The sequence below is a fragment of the Cornus florida genome, unplaced genomic scaffold (assembly GCF_030987335.1).
Source record: "Cornus florida cultivar Cherokee Brave unplaced genomic scaffold, ASM3098733v1 CherokeeBrave_3.0.0_Hap2_Chr10, whole genome shotgun sequence".
Lineage (NCBI taxonomy): Eukaryota > Viridiplantae > Streptophyta > Magnoliopsida > Cornales > Cornaceae > Cornus > Cornus florida.
This window is the reverse complement of record NW_026775580.1, coordinates 22,270,385-22,289,116: the sequence shown is the minus strand read 5'-3', so window position 1 is coordinate 22,289,116 and position 18,732 is coordinate 22,270,385. Positions and strand designations below refer to the sequence as shown.

Below are 18,732 nucleotides of genomic sequence, written 5' to 3'. Positions count from 1 at the left end.
CCTCAAGGGTAACGTCAGAAGGAACACGATTCTTCTTTCTCAATTGAGAAATAAAAAAGGATTTCCTTTCTACAACATCTGCAAGGAGGACTATGGGACCCTCAGCATAATCGCTTAGACTCGCTGCCAAAGTTCCCAACTCAAAATTAGACATGTGAACACTACGAGTTCATTCACTACTTTCTTGACTCGTTATATAAGAAAGATGGAATGAAAAGAAGACTAACGTCGGCGAATGGAATAAGATGTCGAAGCAGCTAACAATCAGGTTCTCACTAAAACTCAAGAACAAAATCATAGATGTAGATGTCCAAATCACAAAAGCGAAGTATATAAGCTGAAAGGGGGGGATAGCGGAAAGGCAAACACGAAGTCCCAGAATCGACAGCACGAACGGTAATGATCAGCCGTAACAGCCGCGAAAACTTCTCTATTCCTGAAAACGGTTACAATTCCTTTTATAAATCAAATTCATAAAAAGGAATTGGGGGCAAAGTGTGGAAGGAAAAAAATCACACCAATCGCAAAACAACTTGTGGCGACAAAAGGCAGCCCGCAAAAAAGCTAAAAGTCCCCAGCGAAGGAAGGCCTACTTAAAACAGAAGCAGAATAAACAGGCCCAAACTCCATAACGCCCGCAATAATGTCAAATGCATAATCTATAGGCATAAATTACCCACGTTTGGGAATAAAAGCCAAGAAACGGCTCCATGTAAATTCCTAAGCTAAAAAACACTTATAAATAGAGCCTAAACAAAGGTAAAAGGGGAGACTCTAAATACAATCACTATCTTGAAGATTTACTTACTCCCTTCTTAATTTTTTCTATGTACTTTCCATAGTCAATCCCTCTAGGTGTTCAGGTGTAAAAAATTGCACCTACAGGATCGATCGAGAATTTTTCGATCGATCAAAGTTTTTCATCGATCAATTGAAAATATGCTGGTAGTGAGCTGTTTTATTCCCGCGCTCCCGAACTCCACCTACCATATAGTTGTAGGATTAGATATTTTAAGGGCTTATTTTTTGACTTGTTCACTATTCCAAGAACCTTGTACTTAAAGGGAATTGAACCATTTTGTAAAATTTCTTTTGTCTTTAATTTTAATTCATTATAATTTTTATTTTCTCTCTCTAGAAAAGTTAGAGATTAGAGTTAGAAGAAAGGAGAAGAGTGGAGGCTCTAAGAATACATCTCAAGATCTACACACTTTCTTTCTCTAGAATTCAACAAAGAAGAAGAGGAAGAAGATGGAGCCACATTTGGGGATTGCCCTTGAAGGTTCCAAGATCACACCCACCTCCACCATAATTGGCTAGACTTCTCATTGGGGCTTGGATGAGCCCTAAGTTTGTAAATTTAAACCCTTCTTTTCATACTTTTTGGGGAATAATATCTTGTGATTAGTGTTTTAGCCTTATGAATTTAATGAATCTTGGGTTCTCCTTTGATTTCTATAGTTAAATACTTCCATCTAATTCTTTATGTAATTGTATGTTGTCTTATGTGTGATTATTTGGGAATTGATCTCTACACTAGTTTTTCTATATTAATTACATGTCTATGTGTAGTTCATTGAGAATCTAGTGATGGCTAGACCTGGTTTTTATTAGATAGGTTTGTCAATTAATTTGATAATTATACTTCTGCTTGATGGGTTGTTCTACAATTTAATTCATGTTTGTAGGTAGGTCGACATTCTTTACTTGATTTGATATTCCTTGGCTTATTATTACAAATTCCATGATTCTCTAGATTGATGTGTGCTACAATTGTGACTAGTTTGATGGGTCATGCTTAGAATTGATGGGTTGTTCTACACTTAGTTTATTTGTTGGTTAGGTAGACAATTTATTATTGAATTTGATGGTCCATGCATAATATTGCAATTGGTAGTTGCATTTTGTTCACAAGAAAGTTTTCCCCAAATTAGTTGAAAGTGTGTGGTTTGGTGAACAAGCTTGGTGGCAATTCCAATGGACCCCAAGACCTCACTTTTCATCTTTTAAATCCATAACTCAACTTAGTTTATTTAAATTGCATTTTAATTAATTATTTTCTAGAGTAATCAACCTGTAATGACCCTGGATTTTTCAAACTAGTGTGTCCTATGATGACCGAAACTAGATCTAAGATGCAGAAGCAAAAGAAGCAAAATGGCCTCAAGAGATGTATGCCATCCCTAGGCACCACGATGACTCCCTATGAAGTCACGGAATTCAAATGAATAAAGTACGGAAGCAAGACAAAGACAAGTCCTTAGAGATGTACGTCATCCCTAGGGCACAATAATGGACTCTCAAAGAATTTCGAGACTAAATGGAAACAAAATGATGAGAAGGGCATCAAAACCCTACAAGAGAAGAGCAAGGGGTAAAATGGTCATTTTACCCCAAGAGGAGGAATTTAACTTTCAACAAGTCAAATTAAATCTAAAACATCCTTTGGTAACTTCACATGAAGTACCAAGGCCAAAGGAAGTGAAATCCCAGATGAACCCTATCTCGGTTCAAACCAAATCTGACAGCCTCACACTAAAACAAGGATATCTTGAGCTAGGAGAAATTTCTGAAACTAAAATTGGTACCATTGGAAATATAATGAAAAATTAATGAAGTTAGACTCAAGAATCACCTGATTTGGAGTCCGGACAGAAAAGATATCAAGTTCTGAAGTCGAAGAAAGGGAAACCCTATCCCGGTTCGAACCAAATTCTGACACTACCTTAATAAAACTTTAGTATATTGAGCTATAAGAGGAATATGAAGCTCCAATTGGTACCATTAGAAAGCTTGTTTCGACGCGGACAATTTAGACTCAAGAACGGACCAATTCGGAGTTAAAACGAGTAAGATATGACCCGTTGAAAAAAATATCTAGAGTAGGAACAGTGTTCGCGAGCGCCCGCCAAACAAAGTAGATTCTTGCAGGCACCCACCAGAACACTGCTGGGGCCCGCCAAATGAGGCGGAGGGGTGGTCCGGAACCTCAAAAATTGCAGGAACAGTGTTTTTAGCGGATTTTTGAGTTCGGAGCGCGGTTTTTGAGGTCAAGATGGCATTTTTTGGAAAAACACAAAAAGGAAACTCCCCTTCAAATCACAATTTGTAGGTGACAGAGTTGAGAATGGAGTTTATTTCCCAAAGGAAATCCCCAAATTGCCCTTAAATCAGTTTAGGCTCAAAACGGTAAAAATGCAACTTTGCACCAAGCATACATTTGTCCCCAAATGCACTTCTAAGCTGAAACGAATATGCACGCACAAGTAATAAGTGATTTTGAGCGTGCAGAAATGGTCCGCGGCTCCCGAAAATAGCCGAGTCAAAATTCGACCCCCCCAACGGCCAAAAAGGCGAAAATGAACTTAAAATGGAAATTTTGAAATCCAAAACCAACAAATGACTTCAAATGACCGTTTGGCCCTTGACCACACTTCAAACATAACTAATGAGACCTAGTGGAGGTGCCGGAACACACTTTGCACCTCCCGATTTGAAAATGAACCCTTAAAGGCTCGGTTTTAACTATTTTGGCCCAAAATGCAATGTATGAGACTAAAATGCAAAAGTGAAGACAAATTGGTGTTTGGCCCTTGGCCACACCTCATACATGGTAAATGGATACTAAAGGATGAATTACATACTCGATGTATAATCCAGTGCAAAAATGACATGGTAATTCACATGGTTTTCATAGCATTCACATTAGAGACAAATTTATACATTTTTCAATACGCAAGGATTTCAAATGAAGTTTGGCCCTCGGCCATATATCATATACATAGAATGAGTGCAAAAAAGTGTGCTTAAGCACATATTACAAGTCAAAGGCAAAAAAAAAAAAAAAAGACATTTTGGCTTACTTACACAATACAATTCAAAAACTGGAAACACTTGCATGTGATCAAGAATGCATTTAAAAGGACTTCAAGTCTCCAAACCACCCAAGGAATGCTAAACATCTTGAACCAAGTCTTCATACCTGAAATATGCCCAGTATCGTAGGGGTGAGCAACATAAAGCTACTCATAGGAGATGAGCATGCATCGACCTAGTATTTTACAAATTTATCACCTTAAGGTGAAACATGTTAAATGGCTCATGCTACCTAATGTCTATGTCAAAGTAAAACTCAGGGAGCATCCTAAACTATCTTAAAGTCTAATCAGCAAGAATCATGATATATATACAAATATGAAACGAGTCAAGTTTGGGATAATCCAAGGAACATGACAAGAAGAATGCTTGAACATGGATTAAAATGATTTGCATTTTCAATAGAATTAAGCAAGGTTTAGAAATATTCATTCAACATGACAAGAAGATATTAGAATACAAGAATCACATTATCAATGCAATTTAAGCAAGTTAAATCATTCCACATGACACGAAAAGTTTACTACATGAAATCAAGAATATGGCACAATATCTATGCAATTAACAAGATTAGGATATTCTGATTAACACGATAAGAGTTATACAAGGGTTCAAGAACAAGGCATAGTATCTATGCAAACTAAACACGGATTCAAGAACAAGGCATAATATCTATGCAAGTAAACAAGGATTCAAGAACAAGGCAAAATGTCTATGCAATTAACAAGGATGGAACATGCCATGAAACACGAAAAGAGTCATACGTGAAATCAAGAATAAGGCATAATATCTATGCAACTAAACAAGAATGGGATACTACATGAAACACGAAAGAGTCACACATGGAATCAAGAACAAGGCATAAAATCTATGCAACTAAACAAGAGTGAAATACTTCATACAACACGAAAAGAGTCTTAAATCTTTAAGGAATATAACACTTGAAATTTAAGGAGTTGAATCACAAATGAAGCATAAAATCTATGCAATGAAACAAGATTGGAGCCTTTCATATACACGACAAGTTTAAATCTTCAAGGAATAACAACTTGAAATTTAAAGAGTGAAATCAACCAATGTGGAAACTCGGATATCGCCCGGATTAAAACCGTACTCTTGAGATCACTTTAGGGCTACTAACCCATGGGTACCTTTCCCCTAGTGCGCACTATAGTTGTAGAGGGACATTCCCCCGTACTCGAACCAAGTCCTAGCCATGTCAATTCTTGATTGATATCCCAAGTCCCAAAATCAACAAGTTGTGTAAGTCAAGATAGTATCAAGATACAAGTAATGCATTAAGTCACATTCCATGCACAACTAAGATTTTGGAACACATAAGTCATGCCCTAACTTCATCGACTATCATGGCATGTGAAATGTCAAGAAATCATAGTGTGCATCTATGTAAACTACGACCAAGATATATATATATATATAGCATATGGAATCCATTGATGTAAGTATACCACTAGTATAAGATTAATCATTCAATCATTTGCTTAACCATTCTTAAACAATTAAACCATTCCAATGTAAGGGTGCAAGTTCATTAACTACATTAATCGAGCTAAGTTGCAACAAGTCATGATACATGATAAATAGGCAAAAGCCCTATGAAATAGATGTCCAAATCATTATAACACTAAGTAGAAATTAATTAACCTAATTAATTAATTTCTCTAGAAATCTAAGTTGACCAAAAATTCTCAATTTAATATATGTCAATGTCCATTCCATGGTGGTTGCAATTATCACATCAATTTCACAAAATGAGTAAGATATAATCATGTGGAATTTAATTAATTTAAATTAATTAAATCTCTAGATTTCAAAAGTTGTTCAAATAGTTGCAAATAAATATATATCGAGGATTAAGACATGGTCATGCCATATATTATGTCAAAAATGGAAAACAAGCAAGGTACAATTAAGGGGAATTTAAATCAAATTAAATTCATTAAATCTCTAGATTTAAAAACTCATTCAAATGGTTCCAAATGATTATATAACAAAGATCAAGTGAAGGCCATGCCATATACCAAGTCAAAAGTGAGTTATATGCAAGTTACAACAATCATTAATTTCTCAAATTAGTAAAAGACATGCATACAACATGTATATGCATCAAAAGCATGCAAGACAACAAAATATAAACTTATAACATCCCCTACCTCACAAGAGGATTGTTCCTCTTGAATCCAAGGCAAATCAACACAAAATGGCAAACCCTTCTAGGGTTATGAAGAGGAGAGTGAGGGGAACAAAAAGTGTTCCAAGCTTCATGGTCTAAGGTGAGTGGAATGCCCTCAAAAATCAAGGTCAAAGCTTAAGCATCAAGCTCCATCCATGGAGGCTAGGGTTTTCTTGTAAGGAAGAGAATGAAATAATGAGATGAAATGTGAGTGGAGGAATTAGAAATCCTCCACTCACTATGTGATCTTACACCATGGTCAACACACACAAGTCTTGGTCAATTGCACAAAAACCCTTCTTTAAAACCATAATCCCTAAGTGGCCCAAAAGTAATTTGCAAGACTAAATTTGGAGCATACACTTATCACAAATCCAAGGCTCCATCCTAGGCTTAATCTCAAGCCTGCACTTGTCAACCATCCAAGCCAACAAGTGCACCAATCCTAAGCCAACAAGTGGTTGAATCTCCACCCTCCATATGTCATCATCCAAGGCATCAAAGTGTTTCCACACAAATGTCAACAAGTGTACCAATGAGAGTGTGACACTTGTCACACTTTCCGGAAATTGCAAAAAGGTCCTTTTTGAAAATATCTTCCAAATTAAATTACAAAATGGTCCCTAAGACAAAAAATAATTACTTTCAATAATTACACTAGTGACCCCAAAAGAAAGGAAAATTCCAAGGAAAGTATGCATCCATACCCCTAAGGAAGAAAGTGCACAAATGGCATGCATTTCTAGGAAAGTAAAAACACACGTCCTAAGAAATCATATATCATGAGTGCATACAAAAGTGGAAGCAAAACCGAACACGAAAAGTGAGATTATGCCAACGAAGTGACAAACGAGAAAAAGACAAAAGATGAATAGTGTCAAAAAAATGAAAATACTGAAATGACTCGGTCCTCAAAGGAAGTTGTCAATCCGAACGAAAGAGTCTCAGAAACCAAGTCCAAGCACTCGAGACGACACTAAGTGACAAGAAACAGAACTCGGAAAAGAAAATTAAACGAAAAAAAAAAATTTATCCATAAAATTTCAGGAAAATAAAAAGGGAGGTAAATGACCGGGTTGTTACACAACCAATCTCTCTCTTTGCAATCAATTGGTACATTAGAGTCGAAGTTAAATTCCAACACATATAATCTCTGTGGACGATCCCTACTCACTATACTTCATTTGTTGTAGTAGTGGTTTTTATAAATGTAAATTTGACTAGAAAGGCTTCTGAAACCACATTCATATTTTGACCTTGCAAAGCGACCTCTCGTATTACAAAGTTCATTTTCTAAGCACATAGAAAAGGGGCATCGTCATATGAGTAAATCAATCCTAGATTCACGGACTTCAGAGGTACCTTCATAGGTGACCTCTAGTTTATCACAAATTTCTTTGGCAGTGCTGCATGTGGAGACACTATTGTATTTAGAGGGACTAAGTGTACATTTTAGGTTTACTTTTCACCTAGCATTAATGGAGATGAGTTTGTAATCAGATTCATTCCATTCACTCATCTCTTTAGGCTTATTTACTTTGTCAACTTCTTTCCTTGGAACACAAGGTCCATTTATTATGACATGCCAAATTTGATAGTCTACAGCCTAAAGAAAATCTTTCATTATATTCTTACAATAATTGTATTAGTTCCGTCAAACCAAGGAGGTCAGTGGTTGGACTAACCTTCCTGAAACGTGGTACCGTTAACATTAGCCATTATCGATTCTCTAAGATGGTTAGATCTTTATACTAGAGATTAGGCTCTGATACCAACTGTTACCTAGTAAATGATTCTAGAGAAGGGGTGAATAGATTCTAAGTAGAATGATACCAAATAATCGAATTTGATGATTATTTAAGTTAGATAATAAATGATCTTTAAGAGTACAATAATAAATAATCAACAAAAGCAATAAAATTTGAATAATAAAGTAAAAAGAGATAGAGAGAGAGAGGGAGAGAAGTAAACTCAGAACACGAAGATTTAGAGAGGTTCATAAACTTCTACTCCTCGGCTCAAGATCCTCTTGAGACTTCCAAAAACCCAATAAGGTGGAGAGCAAACCGGTACAAGAAGCACACCGCTTTTAAATCTTCTTGATAAGAGAACAGACCTTTCTTAGAATTCTTTTGGGTTACACCAACCCTTACAATAGTTTTTGAAGAAAAACAATAGACGAATAAAGAAACTCTCAAAATTGATACACAGATCAATGCTCATACGCCTATGGCAGATATATAATATAGCACAGATGTTTAAAGCTCAAATGTTATGAATGAGACAATGACCAATGCAAGTTTCTTTTTGATCACAAGGTTTTTCTCTTTTTTGTAATGAAAACCTGAATGGATTATATAGAGGTTCAAATAGTATATGATAAGCGTCAAATATTACATATTTAAGTGCCCTTAATTACATTAGTTAAGTCCATTATTTGATCTATGCATATAGATTAACTATATTTTTATATTTTTGTGTCTTTGCAGGTCTTATTGCTAAAAAGGAATAAGAATAAGGTTTTTGGAGCACAAGTCATATTGGGCCTATATATTAAGTGGTTTTCAAGGAAAAATGACCTGAATAGGTGATGGATGCAACCAGAGCTAAAGAAAGAAGAAGAATGATCGGTTGATCAACTATACATCAACCTTCGCAATAGCACAAATCATTGTAAAATAGGGCTATTGGTCGGGTAAGTCGAACCACTGGGACTGTGCTAGTCTTAAGGCAACCTAAGTGTCTAGAGTCATTTTAGAGTGATAAGGGGTGTTCATAGAGGGTTTGTTTTATGGTCACTAAACTAGGAACTTAGAATGCATAAAATAGTAGTGCTAGTAAATGAGAGTTAGAGATAATAAAAGGGGAAACTAGAGAAGTGAATCCACCTACGCCCTAAGTACATGCTAAATCAAGACTAAATTGGGGATAAACACTATATAAGCAATGATCGAGAATTATGTAGCAACACATAGTTGCTTCATAACCAATAAAGAGTTCATGAGATTAAAACAAGAATAGTCTATCAAAAGACAACACATTTGGACTACCTAGACTAGGGTGTAGTATCAAATACATTACTTAAGCAAAAGACCATCAAGCATTCAATCAAATGATGAAGCACATGAAAGTAAGAATCAAGCATAGTCCATCAAAGGAGGTACCTAAGCAATGGAATATCAAGCTTCAAAATTAACATACCTTGAAAACCATTCATAGTTAATATCTTCATTGTCACTATGAAAATAAAAGCAATAAGACTAATGTAAGAATCATCAAGACAAGCTAAATAACTCACATCAATCATTTAAACATGAATATTCATTACAAGAAGTAATAAGCTCTTAAACTATGAAAAGACCAAAGTTTATACATTATAATCCCCAAAATAGAACCTAATCTAGAACATGAGCATAAGGGGAGGCTTCATCACCTCCCTAGATGAGGTTTAGTTACCCATGAGTGAGCTAGGAGAAGGAAGAAGCTTGCCCTTTTTCTCCATTTTCGAGCTCCCTTCCTTTTGCTCCAAGAACCCTCTTCTTCTTGCTCTCTTCTCTCTCCTCTATCTTCTAAAAATCCAAGCTCCCTAATGTGTGGCCCTTGGGTAGCTTTTTATGCTCCAACAACACCCTCTCTCCTCCAAGGAACACCTCCAACCACTTCATAAAGAAGGAAGATGGCATTGAGGAAACCAATGTGCAAGTGGGCTGAAATGAGCCATTTCCGAAGGGCATTCTGCCTGATTTTCGAGCACACGCTTGGTGATCTCGAGCACTCTAACTTAGTGCAATGTGCAACATGCTCCTCTTGCTCAGCGCTGACCTATTTTGGGAAAACTACTATAACTTTGTGTCCCGAACTCCGAATGATGATCTGTTTAAAGATTTGGAGAGCTGATTCAGTTCTTTAAAAACTTCATGTTTTGATGAAGACCCAATTCTCAAGTCTGGTTGGTCAAAAATGGGGAGAAAAGCAGTACATCAGTGCTGCCAGGCAGTTCTGCGCACCTCTGTTATGAAGATCATAACTCTCTGCTCCGAACTCCGAATGATGAAACACTTGAAGATTTGGAAAGCTGATTCAGAGATCTAAATCTTTCATGTTATGATGGAAGTCTAGTTCTTGAGTTTGCAAGGTCGAAAATGGCGACAAAAGTCAGGATCACTGCTGCCAGAAATTCAGAAATGGCATCCTTTTTGTTCAAAATTCCACAAGGCCTCATTTTTGCTTCCTTTTTGCACTTCAACCTGAAAATGCATAAGAACATGCAAATGGAGTTAATCTACATAAAATAATTAATAACTGGACTTTGTTAATGTAATTTAGGGCGCTTGAATATACAATATTCGGCGCTTATCACACCCCTAAACTTACATTTTGCTAGTCCCTTAGCAAAACTACAATGAATACTTCATTGAAAAGACAACCATGGGCATGCTACTACAAAAATATCATCCATGGTAAAATGAGATAGATACATAGCTCAAACACAACTTGAAACAGACAAAAACTGGAGATGGGGTCATTGGGAAAACTACCTTGCATATATGAAGCATTGATACAAAAATTGGCTAAATACATTTCCACATACATGCATCAACATCAAAGTCTATATAAATAACTCAATTATCATCTCTTGAATGGAAATTAACTCTAGCTTCAGTGAAAGTGAATTGGATTCTCAACATGCGGCTTTTACTTTCTTTTCCAATTCCAAAGCACAAGTTTTCAAATCATTGAATTCCCTTTTACATGAAGTCTCTAAGGCATGATTTTATTTTCAAGATAACTTTTGTTGCTTGTTAACAGTTTATTTCAACACATAAGCGAAACATAGAATGGTTGTGCAATGCTAAAGTCCCTTAAGCTTTCTAACCAACCCTTGTAGCAAGCGTTAGGCCAACAACTCCCAAACCAGACGGCTTTAGGGTGTTAAGTGTAGAGACACTCCAAAGGGCTTAATAGCTCGAGTTGGAAAGGCTACGAACTTCAGCTAACCATGTTTATTACAATTTTTTTTTTTGAATGACCGTGCAATGTTTAAGTCCTTTAAGCTTTCTAACCAACCCTTGTAGCAAGCGTTAGGCCAACAACTCCCAAACCAGACGGCTTTCGGGTGTTAAGCGTAGAGACACTCCAAAGGGCTTAATTGCTCGAGTTGGAAAGGCTACGAACGTCAACTGGTCATTTTTCATTTTTCATTTTTTTTTTTTTTTTGACTTAATTCATGCCAAAGATATTCATCTATCAGGTCCATCAAATCAGATTAACTAGGCCAAGGTCAAGGTTAATCAGCTACATGCCTCACAGTTAAGTTTCCAATGTGCATCTGTGCATTGTGAAGCTTATAAGAGTGTAAATCCAGCAAGAATCTAATTGAAACATTTATACAGACTAGTTTGAATCTACATGATCCTTTCAACTCAAATTTTTCTTTATTTCAAAATTTTCAATTGCTTCTATACACAAGGTATTAAACATATGTTTCATCTCCGACAAGTGTCAAGTTATACTATCATTGCTTAGCAAAAATTATGGAACCAAAAATATGCCAAGAATGCTTTGATGCACCCACAAACTTAAACGACACAGTGTCCTCAATGTGGGACATGGATGCAAGTTAGAGACAAAAAGGACAAAGAGTATAAAAGGAACAACAATACCCAGGGGGAGGGAACGGCATTTTGAGACAAAAACCCCCAAACTTGAACTGGACTGCGCAACCTGGAGAGCAACATGAAGAACCAAAAGAAACAACCACAAACAGCATTAATAGCACAAGCATAAAGACAGAAAAAGAATATAGCGAAAGTTAACAGAACATAAAGAATTTGCATTGCAAAAAGAGTTTACATGATGACAAAAAGAGCTGTACAGGGATCATGTCGACCAGAGCAACCTATACATAGCAAATTCTTACAGTTTAAAAGGAAAACAAAATATACAAGAGAAATAGTTACAGATGAAACAAAAAGAGAAGGTCCACACTCGCAACAAGCTACTGTCCAGAAGGTAAACGGGCGAGGATGGAATGGAGGAGAGATTGAGTCTTACGCCGTTCAGCGGAAGCCAAACGACGGTCCTCAGCAGCGACACGGCGGTCTTCAGCAGCAAGACGACGATCTTCTTCAGCACGTGAAGTAAACTCACACAGAGTCTGAGTGCACGCGGACAAAGAATTCTCAAAACGATCTAGTCGCTCATGAATACCGGCAATGGAAGCCCGGATGAAAGCCTGGTCCTGGTGAGAGTCGACCGGAGGCTCTACCCTCGCAGTGGGTGCGGTGGTGGAAACTGCCTCAGAAGGAGGAGGAGGTGGAGCGTGGATGAACAGGGGGGCAGGAGGCGGAGGGGTACTAGAATGGCTCAGAACATTGATCCACCGGCGCTGGGTAAAAATTTTAATTTTGTCGCCTTTTGGTTCATGGGGAGGAACAACGAAACCCTTGTGCTAAAGGAGCCGAGTGATTAAAAATGGCAAAGGCAATTTCTGATTTTCAACTCGCGGAGCCCATGTATTATGAGCATCATGCCAAAACTTCATAAATGTGGACCAAATGAGCTCTGGGATGGAGAACCATTGGCCTTGGTCCATGGCATATAAGGCTTGCAGAAAGAGGCCCCGACGCTCGGTGCTATGCACCAAAGGGCAGACATTGTGCTTGAAGACGGTGTCAATGAACCATAGGCGTTCCGGAAGATTGGTTTTGCGGATAAAAGACCGGGGCCGAGGAGGATCGTCAATAGTGCAAATGGCAGCGGCAATCTGCGCCACAGTTAATGTATCCGGCTCCTCATATAAAGGGAGATTCTCACGATTGACAATGTCATCGGGGCACTCAATGGGGCAACCAGAAACCTGAATGATGTCGGTCATAGTGAAAGCATAGGCGGTGCCATCAATGGATGTCGTGAGAGAAATGGGTGGCTCTTCAGGGCATTGGAGATTCTGGTAGAAGAGGCGCACTACACGGGGGTAGGCAACCCTGGAAAGGGGTGCGCAAATGTGTTGCAGACGTCGGTTAGTCAATTCAGCTACAGCCCACGAAGTTGTGGGTAGAATGTCAAAGGCATCCGTGAGCGGAAATGAGAGTTGATAGTTGAGTTGTTTGCGATCCCAAGGATCACGTGGTCGCTCACGAGTGACAGCACGGGCACCTGAAGAGGGTCGAGAAGGGCGAGAAGGACCGGCACGAGACATTTAGAGAGGTGAACTTGGTTGAGGAATTTCAGCGAACACCTGGCGTGCACCACAAAAAGGAGAAGGTGAAAATGAGTGGGGAGGAGGAGGAAACCCAAAATTTTTGACAAAGAAACAAGCCCTATTATCAACAAAGCAACAACAGAGCACCAACAGAACCAAACTCCAACATTACAAGCCCATCCTCCTTGTAAAACACCATGAATGAACAAAGGAAAAGAAAAACTAAGGAAGAGGACACAAACCTGAATTTCAGGGACATTTAGAGAGGTGGGTTTGTATGGTGGATGAGAGAGAATTGGTTTGGTGGTGCAGAGAGGAGATGATGTTGGTTAGGGTGGGAAGGTTGGTTATGCATGTGGAGGTTGAAGGTTGTGGATGGAGGAGTGTCGAGAGGGTGAAGGGTGTTGGATTTTCATGCATGCATGGTGTTGTGCATGCTGGTGGTTTTGAACTTGGTTGTGAGTGGGAGAGAGAGAAAAGTTGGTGTAGTGTGTGAGAGGTTCGAGCAGGAGGGTGGTGAAGTTAGAGAGAGAGGTGAAAAGTGGTTGGCAATGAGGGTGGTGAAGTTGCAGTCGAGAGAGGGTGATGAGAGTGAGGGGTTGGTGTGGCGGGGGTTTAAAAGAGAGGGAGTGAGAGCTTGGTTCGAGCACTCGAAGTCCCACTTCGAGTGCTCGAAATTTTGGCAGAGAGTTGGGGCCGAGGGTGAGAGGGGCTGGAGCACTCGGTGGTGAGTGAGAGAGCTTGAGTGATGGGCATGAGGAGTTCGAGCACTCGAAGCTTGGTCTTCGAGTGCTCGAAATTTGAGCAGTAGGTTGCAGGGAAGGGGGAGGAGGCCGAGAGAAGTTGGGTGTGAGTTGGTTGATGTGCAAGGCATGATGAGGGTTAATGGAGGTTGATGAGGTGAGATGTGGTTGGCATGCAGGCATGTGATGTGCATGCATGATGTCGAGAGGGTGGTGAGCTTGGGGGTGGGATGGTGAGGGAGTTTGGGTTGGCATGCATGCATGGGCGTGCATGCATGCATGCAGGAGGGTTTAGGTTGGTTATGGAGTGGCTGAGTGATGAGGTTGGTTGTGAGGTTGGTAGAGGTGGGGAGGTGGGTTAGTTAGTGGAGGTTTTGGTGCATGGGGGTGGCTGGGATGGTTGTAGTGGGTTGTAATGGCCGAGAGGGTGGTGAGCTTGGGGGTGGGATGGTGAGGGAGTTTGGTGTGGCATGCATGCATGGGCGTGCATGCATGCATGCAGGAGGGTTTAGGTTGGTAGATGTGGGGAGGTGGGTTAGTTGGTGGAGGTTTTGGTGCATGGGGGTGGCTGGGATGGTTGTGAGGTTGTTGGGTGATGAGGTGAGAGAGGAAGAAAGTTGGGTGGTGAGGGTGAAGAAGGTGGAGTTCGAGCACTCTAGAGAGGCTTGGCGAGTGCTCGAACTGAGAGCAGTGAGGTTGTTGTTTGGTGCAAGCAAAGTCGAGCACTCTAAATGGGCTCTTAGAGTGCTCGAAATGAAGCCAGAGAGGTCGAGGAAAAAGGCAAGGAAGCTCGAGCACTCCAAATTGGAGTTGGAGTGCTCGAAAGTGGGTCAGTAGGCTCAGAATGGTGTGGTTTAAAAGAGGTTGTGAGCTTGAGCAATCGGGGCTTAGGTAGGAGGAGGAAGCTGGTTCTTGAAACCATTGAACCATGGAGGGACAGTGAGCATGCCAGTGAGCAAATGACTACAGTGGCATGCCATGCAACATTGAGTCCGATGCATGCAAGGGGTTAAGGCATGCAAGAATTTCTACATGGAATTTGCATGCATGCATGAAGGCAATGCATGCACTGAGAGCTGAATGCAGGCAACAGGATACATGAATGCAATGCATGCAAAAAAAAAAAAAAATGGCGTTAGTATTATTATTATTAACACAAAATAATCATAGTAAGTTGGCGGAAAAGAATAAGTAATATTAGTATTATTATTAATATTATTATATATATATTTTTTTTTTTTGTTTCAAACTTTGCAATATCTAATGCATGAAAAAAAATGCCAACTTTCAGAACATCACACAAAGCATGGGTGGATGTAAGAAAATTTTCAAACCTTGGCAACATCACACAATGCATGAATGAAATTTCTGGAAAATTTTTTTTTTTTAAACTTGCAAATTCATTCCATTCCAATGCATGGGAAATTTTGAAGGTTTTGTTTTGAATCCTTGCAATTTTTTTAACTGTTTAAACATCTCAAATGCATGAAGAATTTTGAGAAAAATTTCAAACTGTTTAGTAAAAATGAGAAAATATGCACATGAGTCGCATTTGAAAAAATCTAATGAAATTGCTAGAAAGCGATGGAGAAATCCGGGAATGAAAATTAGAGTTGAGAAGGTCTAAGAAAAATCAAATTTTGGGCTTTTCTAAACCGTTTCCCAGAAAATTTTTTTGTAAGGCACGAGCAATTTCAAAGAGAAGGAAGCTTGGAACATCGAAAGAATTTATTCCCTTGCTTTGCTAAATTTAATGTCGATAGCTAGACCAAGCTAGAGCAGGCACTAATCCTCATAAATTGGATCCGTCAAGGGGACTTCCTCAACTTTCGGGTTAGAATTGTGCCGTCAATGCAAGGCTTAAGCCTTTGGCCATTTACCTTGAAGAGTGATCCACTTGCAGGATCATGAAGTTCGATTGCTCCATGAGGAAAGACGGTAGTGACAATGTATGGACCATCCCATCTTGACTGGAGTTTACCGGGAAAGAGTTTCAAGCGGGAATTGAAAAGCCAGACCTTTTGTCCCGGGGCAAAAGACTTTTTGACGATGTGTTTGTCATGAAAAGCTTTAGTCTTTGCCTTGTAAATTTTTGCGTTTTCATACGCGTCATTACGCAATTCCTCAAGTTCATTTAATTGCAACGCACGATTAGAGCCGGCTTGTTTGAGATCAAAATTGAACCTTTTTACGGCCCAATAAGCACGGTGCTCTAATTCTACCGGGAGATGACATGCTTTGCCAAAGACAAGTCGATATGGTGACATGCCGATGGGTGTCTTATAAGCTGTCCGGTAAGCCCAAAGTGCATCGTGTAGCCTTAATGACCAATCTTTGCGGTCCGGTCTAACCGTTTTTTCTAAAATGTGCTTAATCTCCCGGTTAGAAATCTCTACTTGACCACTCGTTTGAGGGTGGTAAGGTGTAGCAAACTTATGAATGACTGAATACTTAGCAAGGACGGATTTGAGATAACGATTTCGGAAATGAGATCCGCCATCACTAATGATTGCTCGGGGCGTACCAAAACGACTAAAGATGTGAGATTGAATGAAATGGATCACGACTTTATGATCATCGGTTTTGGTAGCCGCGGCTTCAACCCATTTAGACACATAATCCACCGCTACAAGGATGTACTCATAGCCATAAGAAGATGGAAATGGTCCCATGAAGTCAATCCCCCACACATCAAAAATTTCAACAATTAAAATGTTGGTAAGGGGCATCATGTCTCTTCGGGACATGGATCCAAGTTTTTGACATCGTTCACACGATTTGCAAAAATTGTATGCATCCCAGAACAAGGTAGGCCAGAAGAATCCGCTTTGAAGGATTTTGTTAGCGGTCTTTTTGGCACTGAAATGGCCTCCACAAGCAAGAGTATGGCAAAAATTTAAAATGCTTGTGGCCTCAGTTTCAGGAATACATCGCCGGATGATTTGGTCCGGGCAATACTTGAATAATTCCGGATCTTCCCAAAAGAAATGCTTGACTTGGGAGAAAAACCGGTCCCTCTCTTGTTTGGACCAATGAGCTGGAATTTTGCCAACCGCAAGATAATTGACAATATCCGCAAACCATGGAAGAGTAGAATGTGAAACTTGAAGAAGTTGCTCATCCGGAAAGGAATCACGGATGGCTGCAAATTCTGAAGATTTCTCAATAAGTAAGCGAGAGAGATGATCGGCGACAACATTGTCGGTCCCTTTTTTGTCCCGGATGTCAATGTCAAACTCTTGAAGTAAGAGGATCCATCGAATTAAGCGGGGTTTTGTCTCTTTTTTCGCTAACAAATGCCTAAGAGCGGCTTGATCTGAAAAGACGATGACCTTGGAGCCAAGAAGATAGGAGCGAAATTTATCCAAGCGTACACCACAGCTAGCAATTCTTTTTCAGTGGTGGTGTAGTTCAATTGGGCATCGCAGAGAGTTTTGCTAGCATAATAAATGACATGCGGAAGTTTATCCACACGTTGGCCCAAAACCGCCCCTAATGCATAGTCGGATGCATCACACATGATCTCAAAGGGAAGAGACCAATTAGGGGGTTTCATGACCGGGGCAGAGGAGAGGAGAATGCGAAGTTTGATGAAAGCTTCCATGCAAGCGTCATCAAAATTGAACGGAACATCCTTGGCTAAGAGATTACACAAGGGCCGTGAGATTTTGCTAAAATCTTTGATGAAGCGACGATAGAATCCGGCATGGCCAAGAAAAGAACGGATTTGACGGACGGAATTCGGAGGAGGAAGATTAGAGATTAACTCAACTTTTGCCTTGTCTACCTCGATTCCCCGCTTAGAAATGACATGTCCTAAAACAATACCTTCTTGGACCATAAAGTGGCTTTTCTCCCAACTTAGAATGAGATTCGTCTCTTTGCATCTTTGGAGCACAAGAGATAAATTTTTGAGACACGAGTCAAAGGAGGAGCCAAATACGGAAAAGTCATCCATGAAAACTTCCAAGAACCTTTCAACCATATCGGAGAATATGGACATCATGCACCTTTGGAACGTTGCTGGTGCATTGCATAGACCAAAAGGCATGCGTCGATAGGCAAAAGTACCAAAGGGACATGTGAATGTTGTTTTCTCTTGATCTTGGGGGGCGATGGCCACTTGGTTATAGCCGGAATAACCATCAAGAAAACAATAGAAGCTTTGGCCGGCTAACCTTTCTAGGATTTGATCAATAAATGGGAGTGGGAAATGATCTTTCCTAGTTGATGAGTTGAGTTTACGATAGTCAATGCACACACGCCACCCGGTGGTGGTTCGTTGTGGCACGAGCTCGCCCGCTGAATTTTCAACAACGGTGAGCCCAGATTTCTTGGGGACAACTTGTGTGGGGCTCACCCACTTGCTATCAGAGATAGGATAGATGATTCCCACATCTAACAATTTGATCACCTCTTTCATGACCACTTCCTTCATGTTTGGATTTAACCGGCGCTGGACCTCTCTAGTAGGCTTTGCGTCATCCTCCATATGAATGCGGTGCATACAAATGGAGGGGTCAATTCATTTCAAATCTGCCACTGTCCAACCAATAGCTTCTTTATGCTCTTGGAGCACCGCTAAAAGGTTGGTCTCTTGGTCTTTTTGAAGGTCCGAGGCAATAATGACCGGAAGGGTTTGCTTTGGACCAAGGAACACATACTTGAGATGGGCCGGGAGCGGCTTAAGCTCAAGTTGTGGCGGAGATAACAAT

The 18,732-nt window shown here is 39.7% G+C and overlaps 1 protein-coding gene across 1 annotated transcript; it reads right to left on the bottom strand.

The window, feature by feature from the left end:
* Positions 1 to 16,419: 16,419 nt before the first annotated feature.
* LOC132279815 (uncharacterized) lies at positions 16,420 to 18,461 on the bottom strand (the record flags this gene model as incomplete). Its single annotated transcript, XM_059781858.1, has 4 exons — positions 16,420 to 16,643; positions 16,878 to 17,255; positions 17,456 to 17,651; positions 18,378 to 18,461. Coding segments are annotated over 4 exons (882 nt in total), but the record flags the coding sequence as incomplete, so codon positions are not given.
* Between the last annotated feature and the right edge of the window lie 271 nt (positions 18,462 to 18,732).